General features: G+C 45.1%; 1 protein-coding gene across 1 annotated transcript; it reads left to right on the top strand.

Annotated features, from left to right (window-relative positions):
• The first annotated feature begins 610 nt into the window (after window positions 1–610).
• Window positions 611–27851, top strand: ALS2CL (ALS2 C-terminal like). The gene is made up of 25 exons (XM_010292923.1): window positions 611–716; window positions 1621–1813; window positions 3571–3636; window positions 4352–4517; window positions 4901–5029; window positions 5314–5433; window positions 7479–7555; window positions 7955–8021; window positions 8721–8917; window positions 11372–11437; window positions 12357–12455; window positions 14098–14256; window positions 14558–14669; window positions 16170–16247; window positions 17754–17881; window positions 19162–19335; window positions 19899–19992; window positions 20576–20733; window positions 22210–22278; window positions 23374–23547; window positions 24412–24454; window positions 24888–24949; window positions 26023–26172; window positions 27175–27271; window positions 27547–27851. Exons 1-25 carry the CDS (start codon window positions 611–613, stop codon window positions 27616–27618), a joined length of 2856 nt encoding a protein of 951 aa, XP_010291225.1. The 3' UTR covers window positions 27619–27851.
• Window positions 27852–27964: the final 113 nt, after the last annotated feature.

Genomic DNA, 27964 nt, shown 5'->3' on the forward strand with positions numbered 1-27964 from the left:
GTACTGCTCACTTCCACTTTAGGCAAGCTTTCCTTGTTGACGCAGCAGTTGTGACATATAACCAGCAGTGCAGTGTCCTACTCGGAAAGGAGTAACAGCAGCCCTCTCTTCCTCCGGAGGGCTGGATGTTTGGGCATGGCTGGTGCAGCTCTGCAGCTCCGCACAATAGCTTTTCATGCCAAGAAGTGCAGACTGAGGCACCCGGGCAGAAAACTGGTGAGAGAGACGGGAAGAGATGCTCTGCTTCATCCTTTGCTGCCTTGTACTTCAGAGATTTTCTTCGGGGAGAATGAATCTGGCACTAAGCAGGATTAACTTAAATTCTCAAGAAATTTAGGGCCTTTCCAGTCATGTAGAAGAGGTATTGTGGCCCACCTGACGTGATCTTCAGTTGGGGCATCAGGAAAATGGGCTTGTGGCCTCAGTAGTCTTCTGTTGAGCTACTGGGTTTCCATTTCCTCTTCTAAAATTTTCAAATGCTTGTTGGGGACAGCAATTTGGGGACTGTCAAGAGCAGGAAAGGCTGATAGTTTGAATGAGCACTGAAGCCTTGGTAGATGGGTACTCTTGCAAGGGAGTTTATGTGTGCCTTCTGTGTTGCGTCCAGGACATGTGCACGGCTGAAGCAACTGCATCTCTGCTCCAAGCGGAGGAAACCTTCTCAGCATGCCTGGCACGGATAGATGCCCTTATCCTCAAACCTCTGCTCCAGGCAGGTAGGTCAAAGACGACTACCTTTTTGTCTGTAGCTCTAGCCTTGAGTCACTGACACACCTATGAAGGGATTTACAATTGAAACTCCATGGCTGAGGACTTGCTGGAGGCTGGTTTCTTGGAGTAAGTGGTATGTGAGATGTTTCATTTAAGACAGTGAGCTCTTAAGGATGCCTATGGCCTTTCATTCAAGCCTAGGACTGTGGTTCCTGTTGTTTTTAGAGGTTAATCCAGATTCTAACCAGTATAAGCCTGTACACCCGCTCTGAGGCTTGTTTCCAGCATGGTGCATGGAAATCCAAAATGCATCTTACACATGTGCGACCCCTAAACTGTGCCCATTCTGCCTCCCCGCTCTCGGTCTATGGTCATGCCCATCTTTGAAGGTAAAACTTGTGGGTGCAGGTTCCGAGCTGGCAGTAAATCAGAGCAGCTCCACTGAAACAACAAATCCATATAAATATTCACAAGCCTGTCTGGCCAAAAGTGGTGTGACTGGATTAGGCCTGTAGGGTGGTTCCCTCTCATGTCACCGCCGTTTTGGTCTGGCCTCCAAGGAGACCAGGAACAGCCATTCGAGCCAGGGGCAGAAAATTTTCCTCCAGTGCTCACGTCTGAGCTGGGGCTGAGCCTCACAGGCTGCCCTGACCACATCCCCACAGGAATGGGAAGGACAAAGCCTCAGCATGGAAAGCCCGTGCCATGACTCACAGGGACACAACTCTAAATAATCATCTCCTTCCTCTCTGGCATTGTTTCCCTATAAGAATATATGTGCTGAAATATATGAATATATGAATACTGAAAAATTACACTGGGTATTAAATATAGGCAATGTTTTCCACAAGATTTCTTGGAGTCAGGGCTTTCTGATAGCCTTTTTTCCGCCCCATCTTTTCCTCAAAGAGCCTAGTGACCAGAAAGGAAAGGAGAACTTTAAGCTCTTCCTCCTCCTGAATGATCGATTTCAAGCTCTCTGGAACCTCACAGAAGAAAATTACCGGATACTGAAGCAAAAATGCAGCACCTCTCAGCCATTCTGCACCCAGGACATTTACACTGTCTGGAAAGGAGACCTGTTTCTAAGCCTCTACATCCAGTAAGTACAGAAGTATTTTGGAGTAGTGCAAAGGGCTAAATTTATCAGCTGACTGGTAGGTGGGTGCAATTAATTTGTGCATTTAATTTGATCAGTCCTGTCCACGAGTGTTCAGTCATTAGGCCAGGGAAGTGATTGCATTCAGTGCTGAGGATAAATGCTACAGAATACAGCATATGTGCAGATATTTTTTCTTGCAAATATAGCGGGGTTTTTTAATGCATCTAAAAAATGGGAAGAGGACAGGGGGGTAGAATTTGTGCCTGGGTAATTTATGAGAGCGAAGCATGAGCTGTCATGAGGAACAGAAAAGCGTGCACAAGCAGGGTTAAAGGACTCATAGGGATGAGGAGAAGAAGATGTCGCCAGACACTGTTCATATTACGTGTTTCTCCCACATTTTTATGCTTTTGGCAAGGGATATGATAGCAAGTGATGGATGTAGCATGATGTGAAAAACATACTGCCCTATTGGTTTTTCTATAATTAATTATATCTGCTCCCCATCTGTTTGCAATGCAAAGTAAAATGTTTACCAAAATCACTGTAGCATGTATAACCTTGTGTTGATGTCCTAGAATGAAAAATGGTTTATGGACACCTGAGATGACATAAAGATCAGACGGTGTTCAATCCTTCATTTGTCACATTGGCCACAAGCGTGGCCAAGCCCTTGCCAGATGGGCTTGTACTCTGTGCAGGTTGGCACCCACACAAGAATGGGAGGTGGGTGCACTGGCTCCTGGACATTGGTCTTCATCTAGTCTTGGCTTTGGTGGATTTTATGCACGTAGAGGGAGGAGAAAGGAAGGACTGCTTTTTGTTTTGTTTTTACTTGGACAGCAACATGTTAGAAAGTGACACACTTTGCCTTTATGTGAATGGAGTTTCGAGCAGTGTGCATTGTTCATTTGGGAACCGATTCAAGGAATTAATATGCCTTAAAAAGGCATATAAAGGATGAAAACTTGTGCTGAGGTTTCAGATGACACAAAGCAGAAGTTTATCTTAAGATCTGATTTCCCCTCATTTTGAAATTAAAACCTGTTTTTGTTGGGCGTCATGCAAAAAAAGCTGGTTCCTTCCCACCTCTGCTGACTCACTCTGTGCAGTCCTGATCCTACGACGCCTCATGCTTATTGGAGTGACATAGGAGAAAGCAAAGCCCCTGTTCAGGGGCCAGAAAAGCAACAGTAAACACATGTCCCTGAAAGATGTAATAAATGATAATCAGTCTGGATATTACACATGACTTGTCTGAAAACACTACTGGAAGAAAGCGTGGTATTTGCGGACAAAACATGGCTCGATCTCCCTCTAGTGTGAGATGAGATACATTGGCGTGGGACACCTTGACTCGAATTTACCATCAGTAATACAGACCAGTAATACTACAACCAGGAGAAATTCATACATCTGAAGCTGATATCTTAAGCTCAGCCTTTGCAGATTTTCTTTCCAGGACAGTTGCGCAAGATTACTTCTGCTTACGCCAAATGCCAGGATGATTTAAACTTCCTGTAACGATACTAGTGCAAAAGTCAACCAGGCTTTTAGACCAAGGAGCTGGCAAAGGGGAGAAAAGAGGAGTGAGCCAAGGTGAGAAGTACAGTAACTGCATCGCTCTCTGCCACCCTTGGGAAGGTGGACCTGACATGACATCTTCAAATGAGCTTCTTCCCTCTGTTGCTCAAACCTCGTGGCTAATGTGCATCTCTAACTTGGCTCGTGCTTGTGGTTTTTTTTCTTGCCAACAGGTATTTCGTCACCTTTGCAAACTACGTTGTAGTCCACGGCTTCGAACATGCCACAAAGAGCAAAAGGTCAGTGGGTTGAAAAATGTTTATTGAAGGGGCTGATAGGACCCCGGTGATATTGTGTGGGTTAAAACACTTAATGGGAGCGAGCAGCGCTGAGCTCTGCACCTTGCAGTGATCTCCATTTCACCGTCCAGCTGCCTCTCTGTTCCATCTTCTGAGACTATGGCAGCAGCTGTTGAAAGGTTTCCTCTACAGACCTCTCTCCAGCTTTTTTCTAGCCATGCACAGCTCCTTCTGTAGAAAAGGCAGCCTGTAAATTTGGGGGTTCAGGTAAGGGGTGGGACTTGAAAAAGGATTCTGTGGCAATCTGGCAGGAAATTTCCACTGCTTGTCCCAGATGTCGTCAGAGTCTCATGGAAAAGCGAAAGAAAGCATGAGCACTAGGCCTGAGCAGATTCACCGTCACTTTACCGGTCACCCCTTTGGTGTGCAAACCATCATGAAAGTCATGCTGTATTCTCTATATCTGTCAGTGTGGTTCCTAATTGCCAAGACCAGTGGCCCAGGGGCAGGATGGATGGAGCTCTTATTTGCCTCGTTGCCTTAGTTTTGTGTGTTTGGTGTACAAATATATTTGCACTACCTTATCTCCTGCTCTTTCACATCTTCCTACACCCTTTCTGGGAGTGAGGTAACATATAAAGTTTGGAAGACAGAAGAGTGGCAATTTGCAGAAAAACTAATTAATAAACATTTGTCTTAATTCACCATCTTGTAGTGAAGCCTGGAAGCACCATAAGACAGTGCTGAAACAATTCCTCACAGACTTCACCTCTGAGACCTCCATGTCACTGGCCTTATACACTGTCCTTCACAAACCCATCCGGGATCACGTCGAGCAATATATACTGCTCCTCACCAAGCTGAGTGAAGCTCTCAAAGAGGTAGGAAGCTTTATGTGATGTTACTTGACTGGTTTATGCTAATTTCTTATGCAGAACTTGGTAGCTTTGGGTGGTAGTAACCAGAACCAGTGGAGTGCAGCCCACCTGAAGGTCTCAGTGGCCACTCCAGCGTAGTACAAGCTACTCTTCATATAGAGAAGCTGCAAATGATCCAGTAACTGGCCCAAGGTTGCACACTTCTGCTGGTGGCAGAGATAATGCTAGATTTGGGAGGCTTTCCTTACAAAGGGGTCAGAGGGTTAACTCTCATTAACCCTTTGGATTCAGAGCCGCTGGGGTTTTTCTGCAACTGTATCCCAGAGAGTAGATGTCCTGCACAGCCATGCCTGAAGTGTTGCTCAAGCTCTGCCTTCTTTTATCAGGGCTCTGAAAAGGACACGGTTACCAGTGCCATCAAGGAATACGTGAAGCTGGAGTCTTTCATCAGCCAAGTCCTGGATGAAGCCTGTTTTACCAAGTCCTTGTGGAAATCACTGGGCTACAAATTCACGGTGAGTTATGGATAGAGAAAGTGTCCAGATGGGGAGCTCTTTTGGAGACCTTACACTTCTGCTTACACATGGAGGAAATTTAATATGGATCAAGCATCTGAGGCTTGGTTTGGAAGTCAACAGAGCAGTTGAGCCCTGTCTCCAGTTCTGCTGTCATTGTCAGCTTGTGCCACAAGTCAGACAGTGTCCGGAATTGTTGGCTTGAGTTGTATGTCCTCTCATAAATCCTGATGTTTCCTGATGCTTTTGGTCCACCGTCTTGACCTCTGTGGTTCCCTCTGCAGGACATGCTCTGCGTACCTGAAAGGAGGCTGCTGGAAGATAGCAAAAATCTTCCCATCTCTGCCAGCACAAATAGATCAGACCGGATCTTGCTCTTTGATGATGTCCTTGTGCTAATTCAGGTGAGTCTGTGAACTTGCAGAGGGATTGGAAGGGCAGCGGAGATAAATGACAGTAAAATTCGGGTTTCTTTGATGCTGAAAACACAGCAGGGCTTGGCTGTTGGCAAACATTGCCTCAGATCCATGCATCAGTGGTTTGCGCTGGAGAATAAAAGAAAGCCTTATGAAGAAGGAATAGAGGAGCATCTATATAACTTTTTCCCCAGTAAATGTGTACTATCCAACCACCACAGGCACGCTTCTAGTAACCCAAGCCCATGCCTGCGTATGATTCTGTTGATTTCTGTCCTTCCTTATTCAAATGGGGTCTGATGAGACAAAGATTTTGTAAGCACTTATGCGCAGGACTAAATATGATCTTTCATGGTTGACTCTCCTCGTGGCATGGGAGCAGAAGCTGCAGGTGTTCTTGGGGCTATTTCAGGGATTTGGGGCCTGGGTGTGGGGCAGACAGGGAGTGTCTACAGTCATGGGTAGCTAGATGAATAATATGTGTTCAAAGCTGTTCTGCAGGATGTTAACTAGGTCCAGCTTGGCTTGCTCTGACTGACAGCACCTGTAATCTAGCACGGCTCTCTTCATGTGCACCTCTCTTTGCTTGCTCTTTAGTCATGTGCCAGCCCCTCAGGTGTCCAAACACGACTGCCTTGTGAGCTGATAGATCTTACGGGCTCTTCCAAACATGAGCCTGTATGATAACACTGGGCAGTCCTACGCAGCTTGCAGGGTCTAGGCCTGAGGAAATAGGGTGGTGATTATCTCATCCAACTTTACATTGTAGATTTCTTAGCGCTGTAGTGATCTCGCTGTGAGCAAGTGCCCTCAGGCTCCCTTTATAGTCAGGGGAGAGAAGCATGCACTCTCTGGGTGTGGTTCATCTGACCTATTTCAGATGCCAAAATTAGGATGAGTTGAATCATGTCCTTGACTCAATTGACTAGGACAAGAGAAGAGGGTAACTAGCTCACACGGACATATCTACATTGTAGACATCTCTATTCAGTCAACGGTTCGCACCCACTATGTCTCATCTGCTGCTGTGACTTATGCAGGTTTGTGGAGATATAACTGTGCTGGGACTGAACTGGGCAGCTTGGGCTGTTAGAAGGCAACTGCCGCTGATGGTTCTGGTGCTGGGAAACTGAAACCCCTCCCTTCCCTGTTCTCCTAAATCTGCTAGATACATCAGTGATTTTTTGCCAAATGCCAAAAAATGCATTTCTTGGCAACATGTGAACTGTTCACTAAATCAAGAAGCAGACTGACTTAGAAGTTTTATAATTCTCAAGTTTTACAGTTTGTTTACAGTTGAAGCAAAAAGGATGTAGAGACTTGGCTTGAAAGAGCCTTAAAATAATGAGAACATTCAAAATCAAAAGCTTAATCCTTGATCTTCTGCAGAAGAGACTGTGCCTTCCCTCAGAATAGCCTTAAATAGGTGTTTGAACTCATGGTGGACTCCATAGCACTAGTACCTATCCTTGGTCAACTACATCCTTACAGACAGCACCTCTGTCGCATAGGCGCCTGGACTTTGGACAGGGATGCAAGATGTAATATTAAATGCAGTCTTTACCTAATATTACAACTATTGAAGTTTTTTCTGTTTGGTGTGCTATTGATTAAAGTAGTGACCCCTTCAATGTTGTACTTGTGGGCCGCTATGTGGCTGTGCCATCTGGAGTCCAGATCCTAGATAGATCATAAGCAAAACTAGGGAGTGCTGCATGCCAGGGATGATTTGGGAGTGTTGCCCTGTGAAGAAAATTCTTGTAGAGGTAAGTGCTGTCCAAGAAGGTCTGTTACTGTTAGTTGTAGCCAGGCATTACAGACCACCACTTAAGTGATAAACTAAGAACTTTCTTCCTTCTACAGTTCTTCAGTCTCTGAGGTCTGTCATCACAGCGTGGGGTAGATGTGTGCCCCACAAAAGAGGGGATTTACAGTGCTGCCAATCTTGCTCTGCTGTTCAATGGATTGACAGAGCAGGGGAAAAGTGTGATGTTTACATCAATAACAGGAACATCTTCTCTCTTTTGTTCCAGGGAAACAGCTTTCAGAGTTTTGATCTGAAGCTTGTGTGGGTAGATGAAAGTTGCAGGGAGAAATCAGCTCCAGGACTGTAAGTGAAAAATTTCCACTTGGGGGTAAAAAAAAAACAAACAAATGTTCAGGTTGATTGTGAAACTGAGAAAATGACTTAAAACTTTGTCGCCTCTCTTTTCTGACCAGTGGGGTTGGTTCTGGGGGTTGGTAATTGCAGCACCTCTTAGATGCAATCGCAGCAGCTTGGACTTGCGTTGCTTGCCTTTGCTGACATACTGAAATCAATCAATAATAAAATGGTTTTGGCTGCAGACCTAGAGAACAAAGATGAGCTGACATGTTGAGTAACTGTTGAAAAGGAAAAACTGACTGCAAAAGCACCATTAGCTTCTGAAGAGAAACGGGAAGACCAGGAATGGCTGTTTGACTGAGAAATGTGTTTTTCATAGTGTCTGTAATGCCTTTTGCTTCACAGGTACGGACTCAGCATTATAACCCCAGAAGAAACGTTCTTTCTCTCTGCCAAAGACCCACAGATGAAGGTTAGCAGTGGGCAGGGTGTTTCTGTTCCACCCGCGATACCATGTACCAAGCCTTGAAATAGGGGAACGGCATAGAGGGGGTGGCAGCTCTGCAGTGGGGACAAAACATTGACTCCTGTGTGGAAGCTGAAATCTCATTAAGCATCAGGTTTTTAGCTTCCTGATCAGAAGACAGATGGATGGGCTCTGCACCCACTTCAAATGCGGCTGAGGCTTTTCCTCTGTGTTTTTTGCCATTTTTTAATTAATTAAAGCAAAGTAACAGGCAGTGTGTTCTGTTGTTGGGTTCCCCCCCCCCGCCCCGCTTCTGTGAAAACAATACCTCGTTAGATGGCCAGAGGTATCTTAGACTGTTGATGGTAGGTGAAAAATATCTGGGTCCTACAATTGGTCTTCCCCGGGCAGTAGTGTATGCTGCAGAGCTAGGGACAGTACAGTCCCATCAGCATGGTCCCGTGCCAAGGCCAATTAGTGGTGGTGAGAGTCAGGCTTAAATGTCACGGAAGTGTTGTGCACTGGTGCAGTGTACAACTTGCAGGACCCAAGATAACACCTCCTGTAGATGGGCCATTACTCACCAGCCCAGCCAGCTGAATGGCACAAAACTGATGGGAACCCAATGGCTTGTTGCTGCTTCTCCTGAAGTATCTCCTGTTGGGAGCTATTCTGCTTTCTTCACTCCTCTCCCTCTGCCCCCAGGCTGTTTGGCAGTGGAAGTTGAACCAGGCTATCCGCCAGGCACTGAACGGGAAGCGAGATTTCCCACTGTGGGGCAAGACCGGTGAAGGCACCAAGCCCCCGTCCTGCCGCTTCTTCACCTACATCTTCAGGCTGGAGGGCAAGTTCAAGAGTGCATCCTACGAGGGCGAGTGGCATTGGGGAAAGCCGCATGGCAAGTAAGGAGATTTTGTTGCCCCTTTCCTAAGCAAGAACATGCAAGGATGGCCCTGGGGTCTTTGTGTAGCACTGCCTGGATCCAGTGGACGCACATGTGCCATGGAGTGGCTGTGGACATGGGGTGATCCATCCCACGCTGAGGGCCTGGACCACAGGCTGTGGGATGGTAACCTCCCAGGGTGTGCCAGCCTCTCTGGTTCCTGCCTCGCTTGTTTCCAGAGAGAAATCTGCTATTGAGGACAGATTCAGGGGGAAGTTGCGACACATTTGTTGGCTTTCAGGGCTTGGTCAAAGCCTGAGTCCTGACGTGTGATCTACTGTATTGTAGATGTCTTGCTAGTGACACTGGTTTATGCAGTAAATTGTAGAAGCTGCCCCTAATAATGTGGTAATGATCACATTGAAGGCGTTGCATTGGCTTATGCCTGTAATTAGGGCTGAGACTGAACCTAACATTTATTTTCAAGATCTCAGCCTGAGGCACAAAATCTTACCATCACAATGACAAAAAAAACACCCAATAAAAAACCTTTGCTTGCAAGTGAGGGAAAAGTTTTATCCTGTGCTATCAAAGTACATTTTAATATCCAAACAACTATCAAAGGAATTAAAAAAATGAAAAAAGGTAAGTCAATAAATACAAAAGATGCTCAAATGCATTTCTTGGCAACATGTGAACTGTTCACTAAATCAAACTGAAGTTACAAGTGAGCTCTGCCTAAAGGGCATGGTCTGTAAATTAAAGGTTAAATGGTCCCAACCAAAATCTCTTTGACATAGGATAGAGCACAGTCTCTGTTTTTGTGCAGAAACGTTAAATACGTTTTTTCTCAGACACCGAAGCAGACTGACTTAGAAGTTTTATAATTCTCAAGTTTTACAGTTTGTTTACAGTTGAAGCAAAAAGGATGTAGAGACTTGGCTTGAAAGAGCCTTAAAATAATGAGAACATTCAAAATCAAAAGCTTAATCCTTGATCTTCTGCAGAAGAGATTGTGCCTTCCCTCAGAATAGCCTTAAATAGGTGTTTGAAGTAGAGCTGTGCCTGAAACAGTCTTCTACATCATCTCACCTTCCCCACCACCTGTACTCCTAACAGAGATTGGAAAACCACTGTCTGTAGACACAGAGGAGCAAGCCCCTCTCCTTGCTCTTTGTCTCCTCTTGTCTTAGGGCTGGAGAAATGAGATTAATAAATACCTCTGCTGCTTCAGATTAAGTGACTTGACTAGAGGCATCCCAGTAAATTTGTGGCAGAACTAAGTGACTTCAGGAGCTTTTAATACCTGGGCTTTTAATTGCTTAATTACTAGGCTTTCCTTCCCACTCCTGAAATTACTCTTCTGTGTGACTTGCTACTAATACAAGGTTACAGAGCAGCAAAGCTGGCCTTAATGGCTTGTCCTTCTCTGATGGAGAGGCTGGCATGGCAAAGCACATGAGCAGAAAGCTGCAGCAGTGTGAATCAGGGCTCTTCATCAAACACATCTGCATTCTTCACTGTCCTGTCCCAGCACTCCTGATGACTTGGTGTGGTGGAAGGAGATGTTCCCACCGAGAAGTAGCTTAAGTCACCCTCATGGCTGGAGCAGGCGTTCTCTGCGGTTCGCTCTCCTTTGCTAGCAAAGCAAAAGGACATGTCTTTTAAATCCACTTAAAATTAATCTGACCACTTCCCTGTAAATATCAGAAAAAAAGCCTGTCTCATGTAGGCGATTAAAGCAACAACCTCAGTGAAAGTCAAACAAATGCGTCATGGCTTTGGTACTGCACCATCTTCTGTTGTCTCTGGTTGGGGAATGTGTAGGGAGCCGGCTGTGTCTGGGATGATGCAAGGATTAAAACGGTGAGTGGGTGTGGGTGGAGTGAGAGACTGGGAGGGAAATGCATTCACAACCGGGCATGGCTGTGCAGTAATTTGACAATCGCATTGACCGTTCCAGTCTCATTCTGCATTGTTAACTCGTGTAATCATTTCTACAACCCCCACACAAAACAGATGGAAAGATATGATCCCTTTAGGCCACTGCTTGTCTCTTTTGTTTTCATAGTGCCCGGCACAATGAAGTTCTGGACCATGTTGTCATTACGTTGTCTGCAGGGATGTGCCATGCTGGAACTTCAGCTGGCTTAATCACATGCTGCACCGCAATTACAAAAGGATCATGTGCATGGTCCTAAATGGATGACCCAGCAACTCTACAAAATGCTTGTGAGATTAGGGAACTTGGAAGAGGATTCTTCCCACTCATTCCGGGGCATGAAAACATTATGGTATTAAATCCTTACAGTGCAAACAGAAGTCCCAGAGGTGCCTGGAGTACTTCTATGTCTCTGTCCCCTCAGGAAATGTTTTGATGTTAGCCATTTCTAGGTTGTGCCTTGATACCTTCTGTTGCAACTGTGAATGTTGCTGGTGATCTCCCCTGGGTAATGCTTGCTTTGAATTGCAGAGGGACACTGAAGTGGCGCGATGGACGCAACCATGTTGGAGATTTCAAAGAGGGCTTGGAGCATGGGTAGGTCTTAAAAACCAGGGCATTTCTTGCTTTCAAAATAAACTAAGAAATGGTTCCTCCCAGAGGTACGGGGACACTGGCTTCTTGTAGAGGGACTCTATTCACCGTTACAGCCCAATTCCTCTGGCCTATTTTAAACACCCGGATTAAGCTTGAGTAGGTTGTAACCTAGAGTGAGTGGGTAGAGAGTGTGGGCAGATGAACTGGTTCATAGAATCATAGAATGGTTTGGGTTGGAAGGGACCTTTAAAGGTCATCTAGTCCAACCCCCCTGCAATAAGCAGGGACATCTTCAACCAGAGCAGGTTGCTCAGGTGCAAACATCTCTTCATCTGAATTAATCTGACCCCAGATCTCTAGATTTAGGTGAATTTATTCATGTGAAATGTCTTGAAAAAGTTATTTTTAGATATCTTTAAAAACCTCTCTTAAATGAGGAGTTTTCAGGGGAAAGAAACCACATTACGAAATTCAAACATTATTTTTCTAAAATTTTTTGAAAATAAAACTTTTAGATTTCTCATTTCTACATGGGTTCCAGAATATGTTAAGTTTTTAAAGGGAAAATAAGTCTCAAATACTTTGTGTCAGCCTTAAGAAAATATTTTCTTTGGACCAAAGCAATTATTTTGTTAGTCTTACCCAGCCCCTAAACTGGAGAAGGGGTAGAGAGGGTAAAAAACCAGCACCACTGAAAGTAGCTCTGTAGAAACAATGAGAAATTGTGACTACAGCTTACAAGATGAGCTCTCTTCCTTGGATCAAGTCCATTGATGCCTAGAAGCAGTGTCAGAGGTAGAGCTTACCCCCAACCATGTAAATCAGTTTGGGAGCCTGGAAGGTCCTTAATTTTTGAACTTCATCCAGTACAACTGAGTTGCCTTTTGCCACACTGACCTCTGCCATATGCACCTTGTAGGTTTGGAATATGCCTTGTCCCACGCCGATCTGAAGACCGGTATGATTGCTATAAGTGCCACTGGTATGAGGGCAAGATGAGAGGCTATGGAATCTGTGAGTAAGTAAAACCCAAAGACGGACTCTGGGGAAAAGGAGAACTCCACGTGTTTAAAGGGTGAAATGTTCCCACCTCAGTGGAAGCCTCAGTCATAGTATAAGAACTGGGGTAATTCAGGCACCAGAAGCTTTTGCTTTGGAGACGAACAGTATGGCTTCTTCACAAGCCCTGAGCCTCCTGAGCATTAGAATAGTAGGACTTTCTCTGCAAGCTATGACCGTTGTAACGACCTGACATAGCATCCTCTGTGCCCTACAGGTGAGGGTATAATTCTGCATTCACGCTTCTGGTTGCAGAGCAGAGCACGCGTGGTGTGCCACCAGCCCTGGACAGACTTGGGGGAGCCTACAGCTCTCTGCTTCTCCCCTGGCCGTGCTCTCTGAACTAAATCTTGTATGGAGTAGGTTCCTTAATGACGGACAGTATTGCTGGTCTGGGAGTCATAACTGTTATCCCGAACTGCTAAAGGGGGCTGGTTCCCCCGGTTGGCTTTTCTTGCTTACTGATATTCTGAGTTTAAACCCAGAGCTTAACTTAAGAAATGGAGTCCAAGTTTGTTTTTTTTTTATTCATCAAAATGCTTCTGGAAGCAGTCATTTGCACATCTGCGACTCAGCGCTTCTGGGAATTTGGATGGAGCCCAGCCTGTCAAGCACTGTACTGTGGGCACATAGTGGTGTCCCAGCCTTACCCACCATCTACCTTCTGTTTAGAAGGCCAGAACGGGCAGCGGAGGTCTGCTCCACAGGCTGTAGGTACAAACCAGTTTCATTCGCAGCCTATGGGGTTAAGTGAACAGGGCCAGCTGCTTTGTTTATGTAGCAGTGAGCGCAGCAGCATCCTGCTCTTTGCTTGGGTCACATGTGGCTTGTAGCCAAATGGGTTGGCCAATGTGAAGACTGGTCTGCCCGTTGTTACTGCACATTCTTCCCCCTGCTTTCACTGGGCCAGCCGTGGCAGAACAAAGTACACAGCCCAGCTTTCCAGCTGCTTCCTATGGGATAGGCCATCTTCCTTCCTACAATCTGCTTGTTGTGCTCCTTATTTATGAATCGGAGTACAGGACATGCAGAAGTCTTTAGGGAACTTGGAGCCAGCTGAGCAGTGCTGAGCTAGTGTCTCTGGTGTCAAATGTGAGAACATGTCGATAATTATAGATGGTGGGTCTGCTTAGCATAAGTGCATTCTCTGTTGTAGCAGTGAAGATCTGCTGGCCAGCATGGACAGACCTAAAGGGAACTCTTCTCAGGGGAATGAGCTCAGGAGAAAGGGTGGTGGTGAGTGTAGAAAGGTGAAGGCAGATCTGGCTTCCTGCTTGACCTTATCTGCTCCCACTTTGGATTAACCAGTGGTCACTGCAACCTGGCTGGTGAGAGGTCAAGGGCTGACCAGCCTCTCCCAGGACAATTGCAAGCCTCAGTGTGGTGTCCTTAGATAACATCGAAAGCTAACTGTGGAGTGACTAGCCTGGGTGATGCATACTCCTAATAGTGAACAACTACAGGCTCTAGACCTATTAGTCTAATGTTTGGAATATGTAGCAGGTAGATGAGCCTTGTCTACTCCCTTTCCTGGCTTCCTACTCCAGTAGTAGCTGCCAAACAGACACAGTCTTAAATTCTGTCTGTCTCTCTCCCTGCAGGTATGGGAATGATATGGTATACAAAGGTTACTTTAAAGACAACGTGCGTCAAGGTTTTGGGATACTGGAGAACCTCTCAGCTGAGCATCCATTTAAATACACAGGACAGTGGGAAAATGACAAGAAGAATGGATACGGAGTCTGGGAAGACAAAGATAGGTAAAGGTGGTATAGATCAGACCCAGCTTTAAGTATCTGACAGTTTTGTCCCTGTATTGGCAGGGGTAAAGCTTCATGTTTTGATGGGGGCACTTGGGGATGAAGGGAGGATGTGTTCAACGTCTGCTATAAGGCTTGAACTCCTTGGGAAGCATTATATGAATTGAGTTTGTACAGTACATCTGGCACTTGTGCTGCATAGAGCATTATATCAGGTAAAACTAGCCTGAGTGATACATCAAATTGAGTAAGATTTAATATAATGGGGAATAAACATAATTTGTTTTCTGTTGCATTTCAGAGGGGAGAGGTACATAGGGACATGGCTCGATGACCACAAACACGGACAAGGCATTGTAGTAACCCAGTCGGGTATCTGTTATCAAAGAACATTTCATGCGGATAAAATGGTGGTGAGTATCCATTTTGAGTGGACTCTCTAGATTTGGTGGGATGTGGAATTCTCCATCAAGGGCAAGATTAAGCTTTCACCTCATAATTAATCTTTGAGGGAAAATTAAAAGCAAGATAACTTAAGGATTGATATTTTACCACAATAAAGTTTTTGAAGAACAAGGCCTCGATGAAATCTTGTTTCTTATCACCTTCCTGAGGTGCAGGTAGGAACTTGTGGTGAGACTGTCACTTCTCCTTGCTCATGTGAAGACATGTTATAGGTCTGGGTGTTCAACTGACTATCAGGTCGGAATTATAGACCAGAACTCATATGTGAAGTGCTGTGCAGTTATATATAATACTACATCTATCTTCGAGATCTGTAAGTCTTTACCTTTCCAGTGTTAGCTTACCTATGACAAGCTGGCTGTCCAGTTCATTGGAAGCTTAGATGTTGGTGGGGAAAGCAAAAGGGATTGGCATTGCTAGGACTGGCTTGGAAATAAAAGCATTTCTTCTCATGAAAAATACGCACTTAAAAAAACAAACAACCCCTTCCCCACTCACCAAATTAGGACAAAATGTTTAGCATGGAAACTTTGTTGGAAGGGCTTTCCATAAAAACTCCACCTGCGGGGAACAAAAATAAAGCTGTCTTTTGGTCTGCCAGCTGCCAAAGGCTCCTTTAACTTCACAAGGCTTCCGGGTGGGGAGCAGTCACTCCAGTTTTCCTAGTGGAAAATTGGTATGGCCAAGAAGCTTCCCTTGGAAACCTTTTATTTTTGCCAGAAAAGGCGCTTTCCATCAAGAAAACCATTCCAGTGGAAAATGTGTTACAGCTCTAAAAGTTACCACATTTTCGGGCTGGTATGTGTACTATAAACCTTCGGTCCCAAACCATGGGCTAAGGCCCCAAAAGAAGAATCTTCCCCCATTTGTGTAAATTATTCTGTGTCTTTTCTGCATCTTGGTGCTCCTCCCTAAAATGTGTGCTACTGTAGGCAGCTGTGGGAGTGGGAGGTCATTTTTTGAATGACTAGGAGCAGCTCATTAAAGCCCTGTTGAGTGCACAGCAAGGGACAAAGGTAGTTCTACATAGCAGCTGCCTTCCTCTTTCCTCTTAATCATCTTGCAATGAATGACACAATCGGCTACAGTCACCTAAAGGTCATAGGATTGGGAGGAGCACGAGTTTGACTTGTATGGCAATTCTTGGTGACCGTTCTTAGAACAGGAACCTGCCTTTTGTTCCTTGTTCTAGGAAAATGAATGTAACCACTGTTGTTTAAAGCCTCCTGACTACCCAGAACTTCTCTTCTGTGCAGTGATGCCTAATGGGTTCTCTCCAGAGCACCTCCTTGCTTTTCTCTTGAGCATTGCGATGACCTGTTGGGCTTTCAGAAAGGTTGTCAGAATCTGCAGTCCATAAGTAGTCCAAGCCAGTGGCTGTGTCTAGATGAAGTCGAGTAGGTAGAAAGTTAATGTCATGAATTCACTAATTCTGCTTTCATATGAAGGGTTCTGGGATTCTGCTCTTGGAAGATGACTCTGTCTATGAAGGGAACTTCACAGAAGATCTAACGTTTGTTGGAAAGGTGAGCACTTCCTTCATCTCAGCCTTTGTGTACAGTTGCTTGCTTTCCATAAGGCCCAATGGATTAATCTTCAAAGTTCATAATCTCCTGCTCCACTTCCCCCAGTCTCCTGGAAAATAACATTTTCCTGTTTGGTTTTGTTTTTGGTTTTTTGGGGTTTTTTTTTTTTTGTTTTCCTGTTATCAGTCTCATCCGCAGAAGGAAAGCTGCAGCTGAGAGACTTCAAGTAGCTGGGGGTTTTAAGCATTGTTTTGGTTTTTACTGTTTGGGTTTTGAATTTTTTTGTTTGTGGGACATTTTTGGCTGTGCTTCACAGTTGGGATGCTTTTGTATTCTTAGAACAAATGTTTTAGCCTTTGTAGTGGTTGGGAGCACAGGAAAAGATGTGTAAACCAAACGGAGCTGCAGTACCAGCACTACGTGCCCATAACCGAGATGTCAGCATAGCTGAGGGATCTTGGAAGCTTAATTTTGCTGGACACTGCACTGACCTGTTCAACATTTTGCAGTTGATCATTTGACAGAAATATCTGGTCAAAATGTTCATAAAGTGTCCTGTTGCAGGGAAAACTAGTCCTCCAGCTTGTTACAGAAACCTATAACGAGTCTGACGGGAAGCGGGTGGTTGTATCAGACAGAGCGGATGTCAAAATAGGCACTTGGTAACGATTGCAAACAAGCCCTGTCATTTACTGACTTGTCATGGCAGGAAGAGTTTGTCATAATCTTTTTCAGCCAGAAGACTGGCGGTAGATTCGGCAGAGACTGACTGCAGTCCTTAGATACAGCTTCCTCCAAAATTAATGTCTAATTTGAGTGGTTAGTCTAGAAAAATCTCTTCTTTATGTAAAGATGGAGTGCGTCCTGCTATTAGCAATGACGATTTCAGGCTTGTATTCAAAGCCAGATTAGTTACGATATTGTTTGGCTTTGGATTTGATTTAATTAAAACTTCTAAGTTTGAGTCAAGCTACTGCATGTCTTCTGTATTTGCCTCAGAGAATTTAAGGTTTTTCTTGGTAGCAGCATACACTTTGAAAGTGTTTATGGTGAATATCATATGATTCCTCCTACCTGTGAGGCCAAATTGGCTTGTGTTTTTAGCAAGCAGAGGAAAAACAGAGGAGAGATTGAAGTTTCGTGCGTTCACTCTAGGTTAGAAAGAACTATTGTCAAATTTCAGCCAGAAAATTTTATAACTCAAAAAAGATATTGGGTATTTGCAAAGCATAATGTAAATGCTTTACTCTGCAATTGTGGCAGTCTTTCCCCTCCAGAATACTACGTGTGTCATCCAACAGCAAGGGCATGTTTTCTCCAGTGACTGCCACCTTAGTGACACCATTGCTTTGGATGCTGGAAATGTGCACCTCCGTGCTGGAAGGTGTTCTTAGTCACCACCTCAGGAGCTGGCTCTGTTGAAAAGAGAATGTGAGATCTCGGTCCAGCTTGTTTCCTCTCACTAATGAGATCTTGGCAGAATAACCCTTTATTTCTCTGTTGCAGGGAAAGCTGTCCTTTGCCAATGGCTTCATTCTGGAGGGAACCTTTACTAACAAATCGGGCCAAGGCCTTCAGACGCACGGCATCCTGAACACGTCAAACGAGCAGCTGGATGACAGGATAACCAAAGCGTGAGCAACAACAGTTGACTTCTTGGGTTGTGGCTCTGTGTTTTTACTCTACCTGGAGGAGTACTGGATCAATCCCTATAGGGATCAAGGCAGTCCTTGCCTGAAAGAGTTGATCTAAAAACTGGTTTACGTGCAAGGAGATAAGAAGGAAAGGAGAGCACGGTTTGTCATTTAATCTAACGTCACATAGGAAACAGAAAACAGATGTTCTACTCCCATCCTGCCAGCATCCACCCCGAGATACTTCCATCCTCGGACTGGAGACGAGTTTTGGAGACTTAATATTTTCTGTGATTTTTGCCTTTGTGTGTGGACACACGCATTTCTGTGTGTACACACAGAGGCACATACACAGTCAGGTCTGAAGCTGTACAGGCAAAGCTAGAATGCATCACTTGCTCCTTTCCTGTCCCTCTGTGCTACTACGTCAATATTTCCAGCTGATATTGTAGAGATAGGAAAGCTACCGAAACCCAAGGAATGAAGCACAGCACATGAAGCTCTGAAGAGCTTGGATCGGGTAGTGATCTATGAGGAGGAAGGCTGTGGAGCCTGGGTCAAAGCTTTGCAGGGTGCTGATGCTGCTTCGGCAGGCGGTGATGTGAACGCAGGGCAGGAGTAACTGAGCTGAAGCTGTCCGGCCCCATCCTTTGGCACAGACTCTTATCCTCAGGGCTGAACCTGCGAAGAGATGCTCTGGTTGCCAGGCTGCAGGCGCTGGGTTCAGCCAGTTTAACCCAAATGAGGGAGTCCCAGCGGGAAAGACAGCTGCCTGTCCTCTGAGGGGAACTCCTCTTGCAAAATCCTGTTCGATCTCCTCCTCTTTCCTCTTGAAAACACTTCCAGTCCATCAGAGTATCTATGACGCAGGAACAGCTCCTGTTTCCTGTGTTTTTCAGGCAGCCATAGTTACTGGTGGTGGTCGCTCAGCTGTCTTCTTGCTATCGGTGTTTTCTACAGGCTTTCAGTTGAAATAAATTATCTATATTTAGAAATATCCACAAGTGGAGCAGAAAGCCTGTGATCAATTCACCAGCAATGATTCAGATTATTTATGTTCCACGCACCAGGAATTTTTCTTCACCCAAAGTACCTCATTGTCAGGACAATAGACTTAAGTTGCTTTTTGCTGAATTACTGGTTAGGCACTGCCATCTTTCTCTGCTCCCACAGTTCTTGTGTTAATATCTGATTCTGGAGAACCTTTCACATTTGAAGGTGAAGTCAGAAATAATTGAGGCAGGATGCAAAACAGCCTAATGCCTTGCTTTATTTTGCAGTCAGCTGGGCCTCGAGGAGTTCCCAGTGGAGAAGAGATGGAAGGGAATCTATGACCAGTTCCTGGAGTTCATCCATTCCGGCTGCAAAGAAGAAACAGAAGAGTCTTTCACAGGGTTCCACATACAAACGAGCAAGGAGCTGCGGAAATCTCAGGAGTACCTCTTCTGCCAAAGGTATGCGTATTGCCTGCCCTCATTGCAACAGAGGCGCCCATTTGTGTAGAGGGGATAGTGGTTTACCATGTGTTGAAGTTACGAACCCAAACATTATCCAGTAGTTCAGGCTCGTGAGACAGGAGGATGAATTTTAAGCTTGAATTTAAGGTTGTGATATTGAGACTGATTTTTGTAAGTAAAAATTTGGATGGGATACATTTGATTAAATGTAAGCATCTGCATGTGACCCAGTCATCACCCCTCTTGTATTTGAGGGAGACCTAGTTGACATCATCACTGGATGCAGAGCAAACTCATCTCTCCTCAAGAGAACATCTAAAGCAGATCAGACAAGCCTGTGCAGGATGCAACCCGGACTGGTTGTAAGGGGAGCTGGAAGCAGTGAATTTAGATAATTGTAGGTGTTGTAAGCCAGTGGAGCAATTCCATTGAAAAGGGTAGAGAAAATTTCATTTGTTCTAATAGTCTCATTGCCCCGTTGGTATCTGCCTGCAATACCAGTTGGGATTCATCCCAGGGCTTCACTGTGTAGTTTTCCTTCCTCACCTCTTATTTTTCAGGGGGACTGAGGATATATCCTGGAAGATAGAAGATATTCTTGAAGAGCTTGTCCAGCACCAGGAGCTGGAGTCACTACAGAGTTATTTAGAGAAGGTAAAGTTTAAAACCGTAACGATCCACATCTGTCCACCAGACACAGACACAGGTTGCAGCAACTTTCTGGTGCTTCCTGTTAGCACATATGACATTGCTAGTGACTTCAAGAGTCTTCTCTAAATGATGTGTAAATACTTATGCTTGTGAAGAAGAGGGTTATCTTCATGCTTTTTGGACAGCCATTCTGTGTACAGCTATACAGGCCAGGAAGTGACAATAAAGATTCACTCTTGGTTCTCAAACTGTGTCTGGGAATAACCAGCTGCTGGAAACGATTAATTAACTCCCATGCACTCTCAGTCATTGTTTTTCACTCACCCAGCCCTTCCCTGAAGCACCCTTTGCCCTCTCTTGACTATCACAGCAAATCTCATCAGAACAGCAATCCTACTCAGCGTATTTCTGCCCGATAATGGGAGGCAAATGGGCTTGTGGCAGCAAAAATAGACCAAAATTACAGTTGATTACCTCCAGGCTTGTTCTCCTTTGCTGACAAGAGAAGACTGAGTGGCCTTTCAGTATTATCCTCTACTGATGGCAAGGGTTGACATGTAAAATTTAATTTTCGTCTATCATGCAGGCATTGAAGTCTTCCCTGCACCCACTGGGAAAGCTGCTGAAAGCCTTGACGATAGCTTTTCAGGCAACATATTCTGGGATTGGGGCCAACCGACACTTGCTGACTATGGCACAAGAGGAAGTCAAGCACTATGCAAAGAAAATATGGGAGTTTTACCAGTAAGTCAAGCATGCTGAGTCCTTCCAATGGGTATGATCATAGAGCAGTTGTGGAGTAGACCTTTGGGATCATTTTTTCAGGTGACAGGGCTGCTTTATTTCACAGCATATTTCTTGGGAGAGTTGCTTCAGAATGGTGCTAGATAAAGAGTTATTTACAATACCTAAGGTCATATGGATCTAGGAAATGTTTATTATGCTCATGGCTTGGTACATGACCCAGGGGCTTTAACATGACTAAATCTCACTGACTTATGGCAGCTCAATGAGCTGTTGCCCATCAGAGACTTCATTTAGACAAGCACAAATATGAGCAAGAAACCCCACTAAGTAACAAGGACAGCAAAGTATATCTGAGCCACAACAGTGGTGTTTGTTTGACATCTGTGTTTGAATGAAAAATAGCTTAATGTGCCTCAACTCAACAGGAGTTGAGGTGTACATGTGGTGTAAGTGTGTTGTTGAGGCTTGGCTGATGTGGGCAGTGACTATAAAATGAGGTTGTTCAGTTGTGTGGTTGTGCCCATGGGTAACTAAGGACTGGATCAAAGGCATGATTGAGGTCCTGTTGCTGTTTGAATATCTTTTAGGAGAAGACACAAGAAATACCACAGTAGGCAGAGGCGGGGAGCTCTGCCTCTAGCTGCCCTCAGGGTGGTATTGCCTTTAAACTAAGAGGTTGGTTAAAAGCTCTGTTGTTACCAGTGTAGCCTTGTGTGCTTGAGGAAGGCTGCCAGCTCTGTGATGAGGGGTTGTCTGTCCCGCAGCAGTCTGAGAACAGCAGCACAGCTGATGGGAACAATTCAGATTTGAGTCAGTTCATCTGAGCTGTGTTCACGAACAGTACAACAGGGCTGACAACCTGAGCATTGGTTCATTGGTTCACCTTCATGTGAAGGTGCTTCTGAGCTCAGTGCATACCTTGGAAAGCTTGCTTCATGTCTCAAGACCTTTCAGATGCAGTATGATGAGGGAGACCCACCTTGCTTTCCTGTGCCCCTGGCTCAGTTTCTTAGGCTGATACTTCTACACCAAAAAAAGGCAACCTCTCCCTAATCCCCATTTTAAGATTATGAAGTTTTTGGCTTGGAAATATCAAGACAAACCCAAGCTACTTTTCCAGAGTATGAACATCCTCTAATGTTCATAGATGGATTAGAGAAATAGTTGGTATGACAGGTCCTGAAACCCCATGTCCCTTGAATGGGAATACCAGGAGATGGTGCTCAATGCAGACCACAGGATCTCCAGGGTGACCACCTTACTCTTCAGAAGCTATGGAGATTTTTGAAACACTTGTCCATTGTTGGTGATGAAGAAAGCGCTCAAATAGTGAAACAACACTGCAAGGATTACAGAGAGCTTTACTGATACCCCACTTGATGCTGGGACAGCTGAGCTCCTCACTTGTGAATAACAAATTGCCCTTAAAAAAAGGAGGGAGGGAACTGAAGCTTGTTTCTGCTCCTCTTCTAGGGGTTTGCTCCATCTGGCACTGGAACAGAAAGGCCAACTGCCTGCAAAGTGTGTGGATGAAGATACAAGGTATGTGTCACCACTGGCTGTTTAATTTCAAGCTGCTTGGATGTATGGGGTGTCTTCTAAAATACATTAAGTGCTGAACTGATTGTATTTGTCTGTTTGAGTCAGGTTTAGTGCCCACACTTCTCTCGGAGTGCAAAGCTTTCAGCAGTTCTGCTTGGAGCATGACAGCAACTTCTAATCTTGTTCTGTAGCAGAATAGAGCCGTGAGTTGGAGGTGTGTGTGGTACACAGCCTTGCAAGATTACCCACACCAGCTGTTGTGCATGGTTGTGTGTGAGATAGCAATCCCAGCACCACCATGTGCTTTGCATAAGTCACAAGAACTTGTTCATCGAGGGGATGGTGACTTCCATAGCAGCACTGAGAGAAAGGCAGGCCTGGAAATAGGGAGTACCATGTGGGAATTGTGGCAGAGGAGGTAGAAGACATGATGTTCCTAGAGTAAGAAGTAGGAATAATTATGGGAGACCCAGGTTTAGGGGTGTTGGGGGTGGGAAGAAGCATCACAGAATCACACAATCATTAAGGTTGGAAAAGACCTTTAAGATCATTCAGTCCAACCATCAACCCAACACCACCAAGTCCACTAAACCACCTTTGTTGAGCTGTCCCCATTTGGTCTGGCTTTCTCTTTGCTATAATCTGCAGCCACCCCCACGTGGGCTGAATGAAGCCAAGAGGTGGGTGGAGTGCTAAGGAGCGGGAAAGGGGCTTTATCTGAATTTATTTGGTCTTTGTTCCTTAAGAAATAACAGGTGCTCTATTGAAACAGCTCAGAAAGAATGGCTGCAGATAGGTCTCTGGTGCTCCAGGTTTCTCTCAGTGAATAAGGACATCTTGTGGAGAAACAGTACCCTGTCCTGTCCTACAGCAAAAGATGCACTTGCATCTTCAGCTTGTGGACACACACATGAGGGTGTTATATAGGTCACTGCTGTCCAACTGTGACATTGAACTCAAAGGTGGAGGAAGGAAGGGAGAACAAGGAGAACACCATGCAGTCTCAAAGCCGCCTCTTCCATTGTGTGCTGTGTGGCTTTTGGTAATGTCAAGGTTAGAGGTCTCACCGTAGGACTCTGCTTTTCTCTGCCATAGTGACCAGAAGGCATGCAGTATGGTTCTGCCATTGATCTTGCCCTGCTTCTACCCTGAGCTTTTCATGCTCTACATGCTCTATCATGAAAGAGAAGATGACCTCTACTGCCAAGGGATCGTGGACCTAAGTCTATTTCCTGACATCAAGCTGCTAGAGTTTCTGGATGTGCAGAAGTAAGTGAAATCTTTTCATCCCAGGACACAACCCCATGATACCAGCTGGGACGGTAGCAGCCAGGGAAAGCTCTGATGGTGCAGGAGGAAAGGACATATAGCCTGTTCCTGGGGCCATCATTGGCTGTAGCACTGAAGTTTTTCCTAGGCTGCCAGAGGAAGTCCGGTCGTGGAGTGCCTCCAATACTGTTTGGAAGAACAACATTGACTAGTGGAACACTACACTACACTAATTTCATTTTTGTGTAGCAAAAATCTTCTTTTCTAGCTCACCAAACCAATGGTTTTCTCCAACTCGGGACCAACCAGCCAGTTTATAAATGTGTCTTAGAAAGGGCTACAGTCCATCCACTGGTATCTGCTGTAACAATGCAGGCATACAGTCTCAAGACAGGGGAAATTCTGCAAAGCCAGATGTCTCCTTCAACCATTCCTGCAGCTAGATCCATCTTTGGAAGTGATATGTGAGGACCAGTGACTCGGACTCAAGAGATATGCAAGCCTTTCTAACAGAGCATCATCTGCAGCTCAAGGACTTAAGAAGGGTAGCAGGAGATCCAGAGTCTCAATTTAGCAATTTAATTCAGTCTACACTCAGTGAGAGGAAATTAATTTGAAAGCACCAAACTTCTCCACTTATTATTACAGAAGCATCAGTGAGTAAAATGAACCCTACACTCATGTTAATAAGTCTAAGTTATTAATTATTCCTGTAGCAGTGTAACGAGAGGAGCAAACTCAGCCTCATGCACCTACAAGACTTTAGCATCACCCTGAACGAGGAGATAAAAAGTCAAAACTGTCTTAGGGTGGAGTTAAGACATGGACATCTGCCTTCTAAATCTCTCTGTAATCTCCTTTCAGACACCTCTGGCCTCTGAAAGATCTCACCCTGACAACCAACCAGGTAAGAAATAAGGCTGGGAGCTAGTTTTGGTGTGTTAGGGAGGTGGCACTGGGGCCTTATGCTGGTGCTGGCTCATGATGGAGCTTCACCTAAGTGACCGCAGGGCAGCCTGCGCTCGGGAATCAGAGCTACGCGACATGTGTTGGTTAGTTATGATCTGTAGCTACCGCACAGGAATTCCCATGGCTGGGAACGTGAGCTCTGCATAGGATGGCTTTGTAGTGCTCTGCTCGGTGGCCTTTCAAAGACATCTGGCTTCAGAGCGGCACCGTTAGACGTCTAAACATGTTCAGTTGCGCTGTCCGCACCAGCTTTATTTTGCCCTCCTTTCTGGGCAGCAAACATGCTTATTTTGGGTCCAGCGCTGAGGAGCCATGTGGTGGCTCTCGGAGGGAAGCTCTTACAGAGGCACGACTCTTTGTCTCCCTTGCAGAGGCGGTCCCTCATCAAAGACAAGTGCTTCCTGTCCGCCACGGAGTGTCTGCAGAAGCTGATGTAAGTCACTGTCCACAACTTCCGACTGACAGCCAGGGATTTTCTGTTTTCTGGGAAATGTCATAAATTTACACCTGTTTACAAAAGCATTTCTGGGTCAGCCTGCAAGATTATTTAAATAAAAGTAGTTTGTGATATTATTTCTGCTTAAAAGAAAAAGTAACTTCTATGGAGTTATTTCCCACCCCCCAAAATATCAATATTAATCCTGTTTAAATGCAAACCTCTCCTGGCTAATATCTCCCCTTAATTTTGCAGAGATATTCCTACACAAAATCTGACTTTGCTATGCACACTGACATGGGTGAACTCCATTTCATCAATCCGGGCCTGGCTGTGACTGCCTGGTCATGACAGAGCCCATTGCTCTGGAGACATGGAGCTCATGAGGGTTACCCATCCAGTGTGGCACCCCAAGATGTTAAGGTAGCAAAGCAGAGCTCAATTTAAGAAGCTCAGCTTGATTTATTGAGTTGAAGTCCAGCCTAGGGTGGTGCAGTAACGAGTGGAAAGGAAGTTAAAGGGGAGAAAAGAAGTGTTGAGAGATCCATCAGACAGGAACACTCAAATCCCTAAATACGCTAGCCCTGGGGAGAGCCTCCCTATGAAAGCCAACATGACTTCTCTTCTGGGGAAGGCAGCACAGGCTTTGTGTAGCTTTGCAGGACGTTATGGGCAGAGAAAACAACATTATAGATGTGATAACTGTATTAGTCCCTTGATAGAACTGCCCAAAGTGTTTCGTCCCATGCTCTTCTGCTTTTATTTGAGGGACTGTGACTCAGGTTAGTCCTGTCTATAATGAAAGACTGACACTAGGGTGAGCAGGTCATACTGAGGACTTGGGAAGACTCAAGGTCCACCTGGATGATGTTACACACTGGCGTCCTCCTGGCACAACCTTGTTGACTTCTTTTTGGTGCAGCCATTTGAGATGATTGATGGACTTTTTTTTTTTTTTTTTTTTTTGGTAGCATGAGAGCCTGCTCTGATTTTTTTTTTTAGTTTTGCTGCTTTATCTCTTTAGCTGTGTAGTGGAAGCACCTTTGACATGGCTGTTTTCATACTGACAGCACCACGGTGGATCCCCGTGAAAAGCTGGTGATCCTCCAGAAGACATACGAGGAGATAGAGCGCACAGTGTCCCGGGTGGTAGAGAAGGACTACAAGCTCCCCATGGATGACCTTTTGCCCCTACTGATGTATGTTGTATCCCGAGCAAAGTAAGTGGAATGTTTTCATTTCCCAGTCCTGTTGTTGTGTGAGGCCTCAATCAGAGAATGGACAGCCATGTTTCCAGGCCAAATAATTTAAATGAAAACCTGGGGTTTGTGTTTTAACGTGCTTTTTCCTGAGCTGTATTGGGGTTGTGTGTGCTGTCTGCCAGCTGTGGTGTGATGGTGTTGGCCATTATATAAAGTGGCTAAGGACTTCCTGAGTGTCCATCTCTTATCCAAGAGGGTAATTCAGGGTTGTCATGGGAAACGCGGTCTTATCTGCATCTCGGATTACAGCAGAAAATAGGAACATGAAGCCTTTGAAGGCCAGTTGCTGACGCCTTCAAGGTATCATCTATATATCGTACGTCTTCTATTTTCCGTTCTCAGTGGGGCACTCTGATTCCGTTTGGAGACTCGGAAAGTCTTGAACACTAACCGCTTAGCAGTCAGACCTTTCCTGTGTAGGAATGACGTAAATGTAACACATTTCTGCCAAAGAGGCTCTGTCTGTGCTGCTTTCACTGTAACTGCAGGAACCTGCTTGCATCCAGTAGAATAAAACTCTACTTTTTTTTCCCTTTTGAGTCAAAATCCTTGACTGACTTCCTGGATATGCTTGGTCTCCGAAAAAGGGTGAAATGTTTAAACTTGGGACCATGAAATCCAGAAGCTTTTTTTTTTTTCCCTGCAGCCATGTTGGACGATACGGGTTGGTTTGCTAGGCAGCTTTCTTGACTGTAGATGAGAGATGAGTGGAGTAAGAGAGACTGTGAAAAACAGAGGAGCTGAAATTTTCTTATAACTGAGCATCTTTGCTGAGATCCAGTCATGCCAGATACCCCAAGGACTCAGCCTCCAGAAGATCAAGTTGATGCACAAGGAATCAGCAGTGGACTTCCACATCTGTACCTCCTTCTCTCCATAATCTGATTTCAAACATACGCCCACAAACACCGGTGCCTAGAGATTTGTTCTAGTTGTGACTTTTTTTTTTTCCCCCCTTAGGATACAGCACCTGGGAGCTGAAATCCATCTGATCAGAGACTTGATGGACCCCACCAACCAAGGAGGACTGTACGACTTTCTGTTAACAGCACTGGAGGTGAGGAAATGTTTTTAACAGTGGCAGTTGCAAGGTGCCTTTCTTGAACAGTAGAGATACTGATGTGCTCATTTAATTTTAGAGGGCTATTTACAGGCTTAGCACAGGAGGTTATTTTCCTTCTAGTCCAGAGAATATGCTTATTGTTCATTTATAATGTGCAGATTTAATCCTGCCTTTGGGGGTAGTATAGCTTCACCTTTTGTGCAAGAGACCAGATTTTGGCCTGAAGTTCCAAAACTTCTTCTTAATGGGTTGCTCTGTTCCTTGCCCAGTCATGCTACGAACACATACAGAGGATGAGACTCCACCAAAGAGAGAACTGCCACGCGACTCACAGCCCCTGAGCCCGAGGACCCGAAGGGAGCCTCCTCCTCCACGCACTTTCTTGACCAAACACTGTTGGATGAAGAAGCGATCATGTCACTGCTGTTCTGGCTGCCTTTAAAAGGGGAAGAAGAGTTATTTATCAGATGAAGGTTTCTTGCTGGGTTTTCTGTTAGACTGGCTATGATAGTGAAGCACAGACATACAGATGCTGCGGGCTAAAAGCCTTCAATACACAACCTCAGCTTGTGTTTGGGAATGCCTTTGCGGAAAGGGGCTAAGGTTTCTTTTGCCCTGTAGTTTTATTTCACTTCCCTGCAAGTAGCAACAATCTGCCTTGAAACCTCGTTTAACTGTTCTTTCAGA

This window comes from Phaethon lepturus, unplaced genomic scaffold (assembly GCF_000687285.1).
Source record: "Phaethon lepturus isolate BGI_N335 unplaced genomic scaffold, ASM68728v1 scaffold1228, whole genome shotgun sequence".
Classification (NCBI taxonomy): Eukaryota; Metazoa; Chordata; class Aves; order Phaethontiformes; family Phaethontidae; genus Phaethon; species Phaethon lepturus.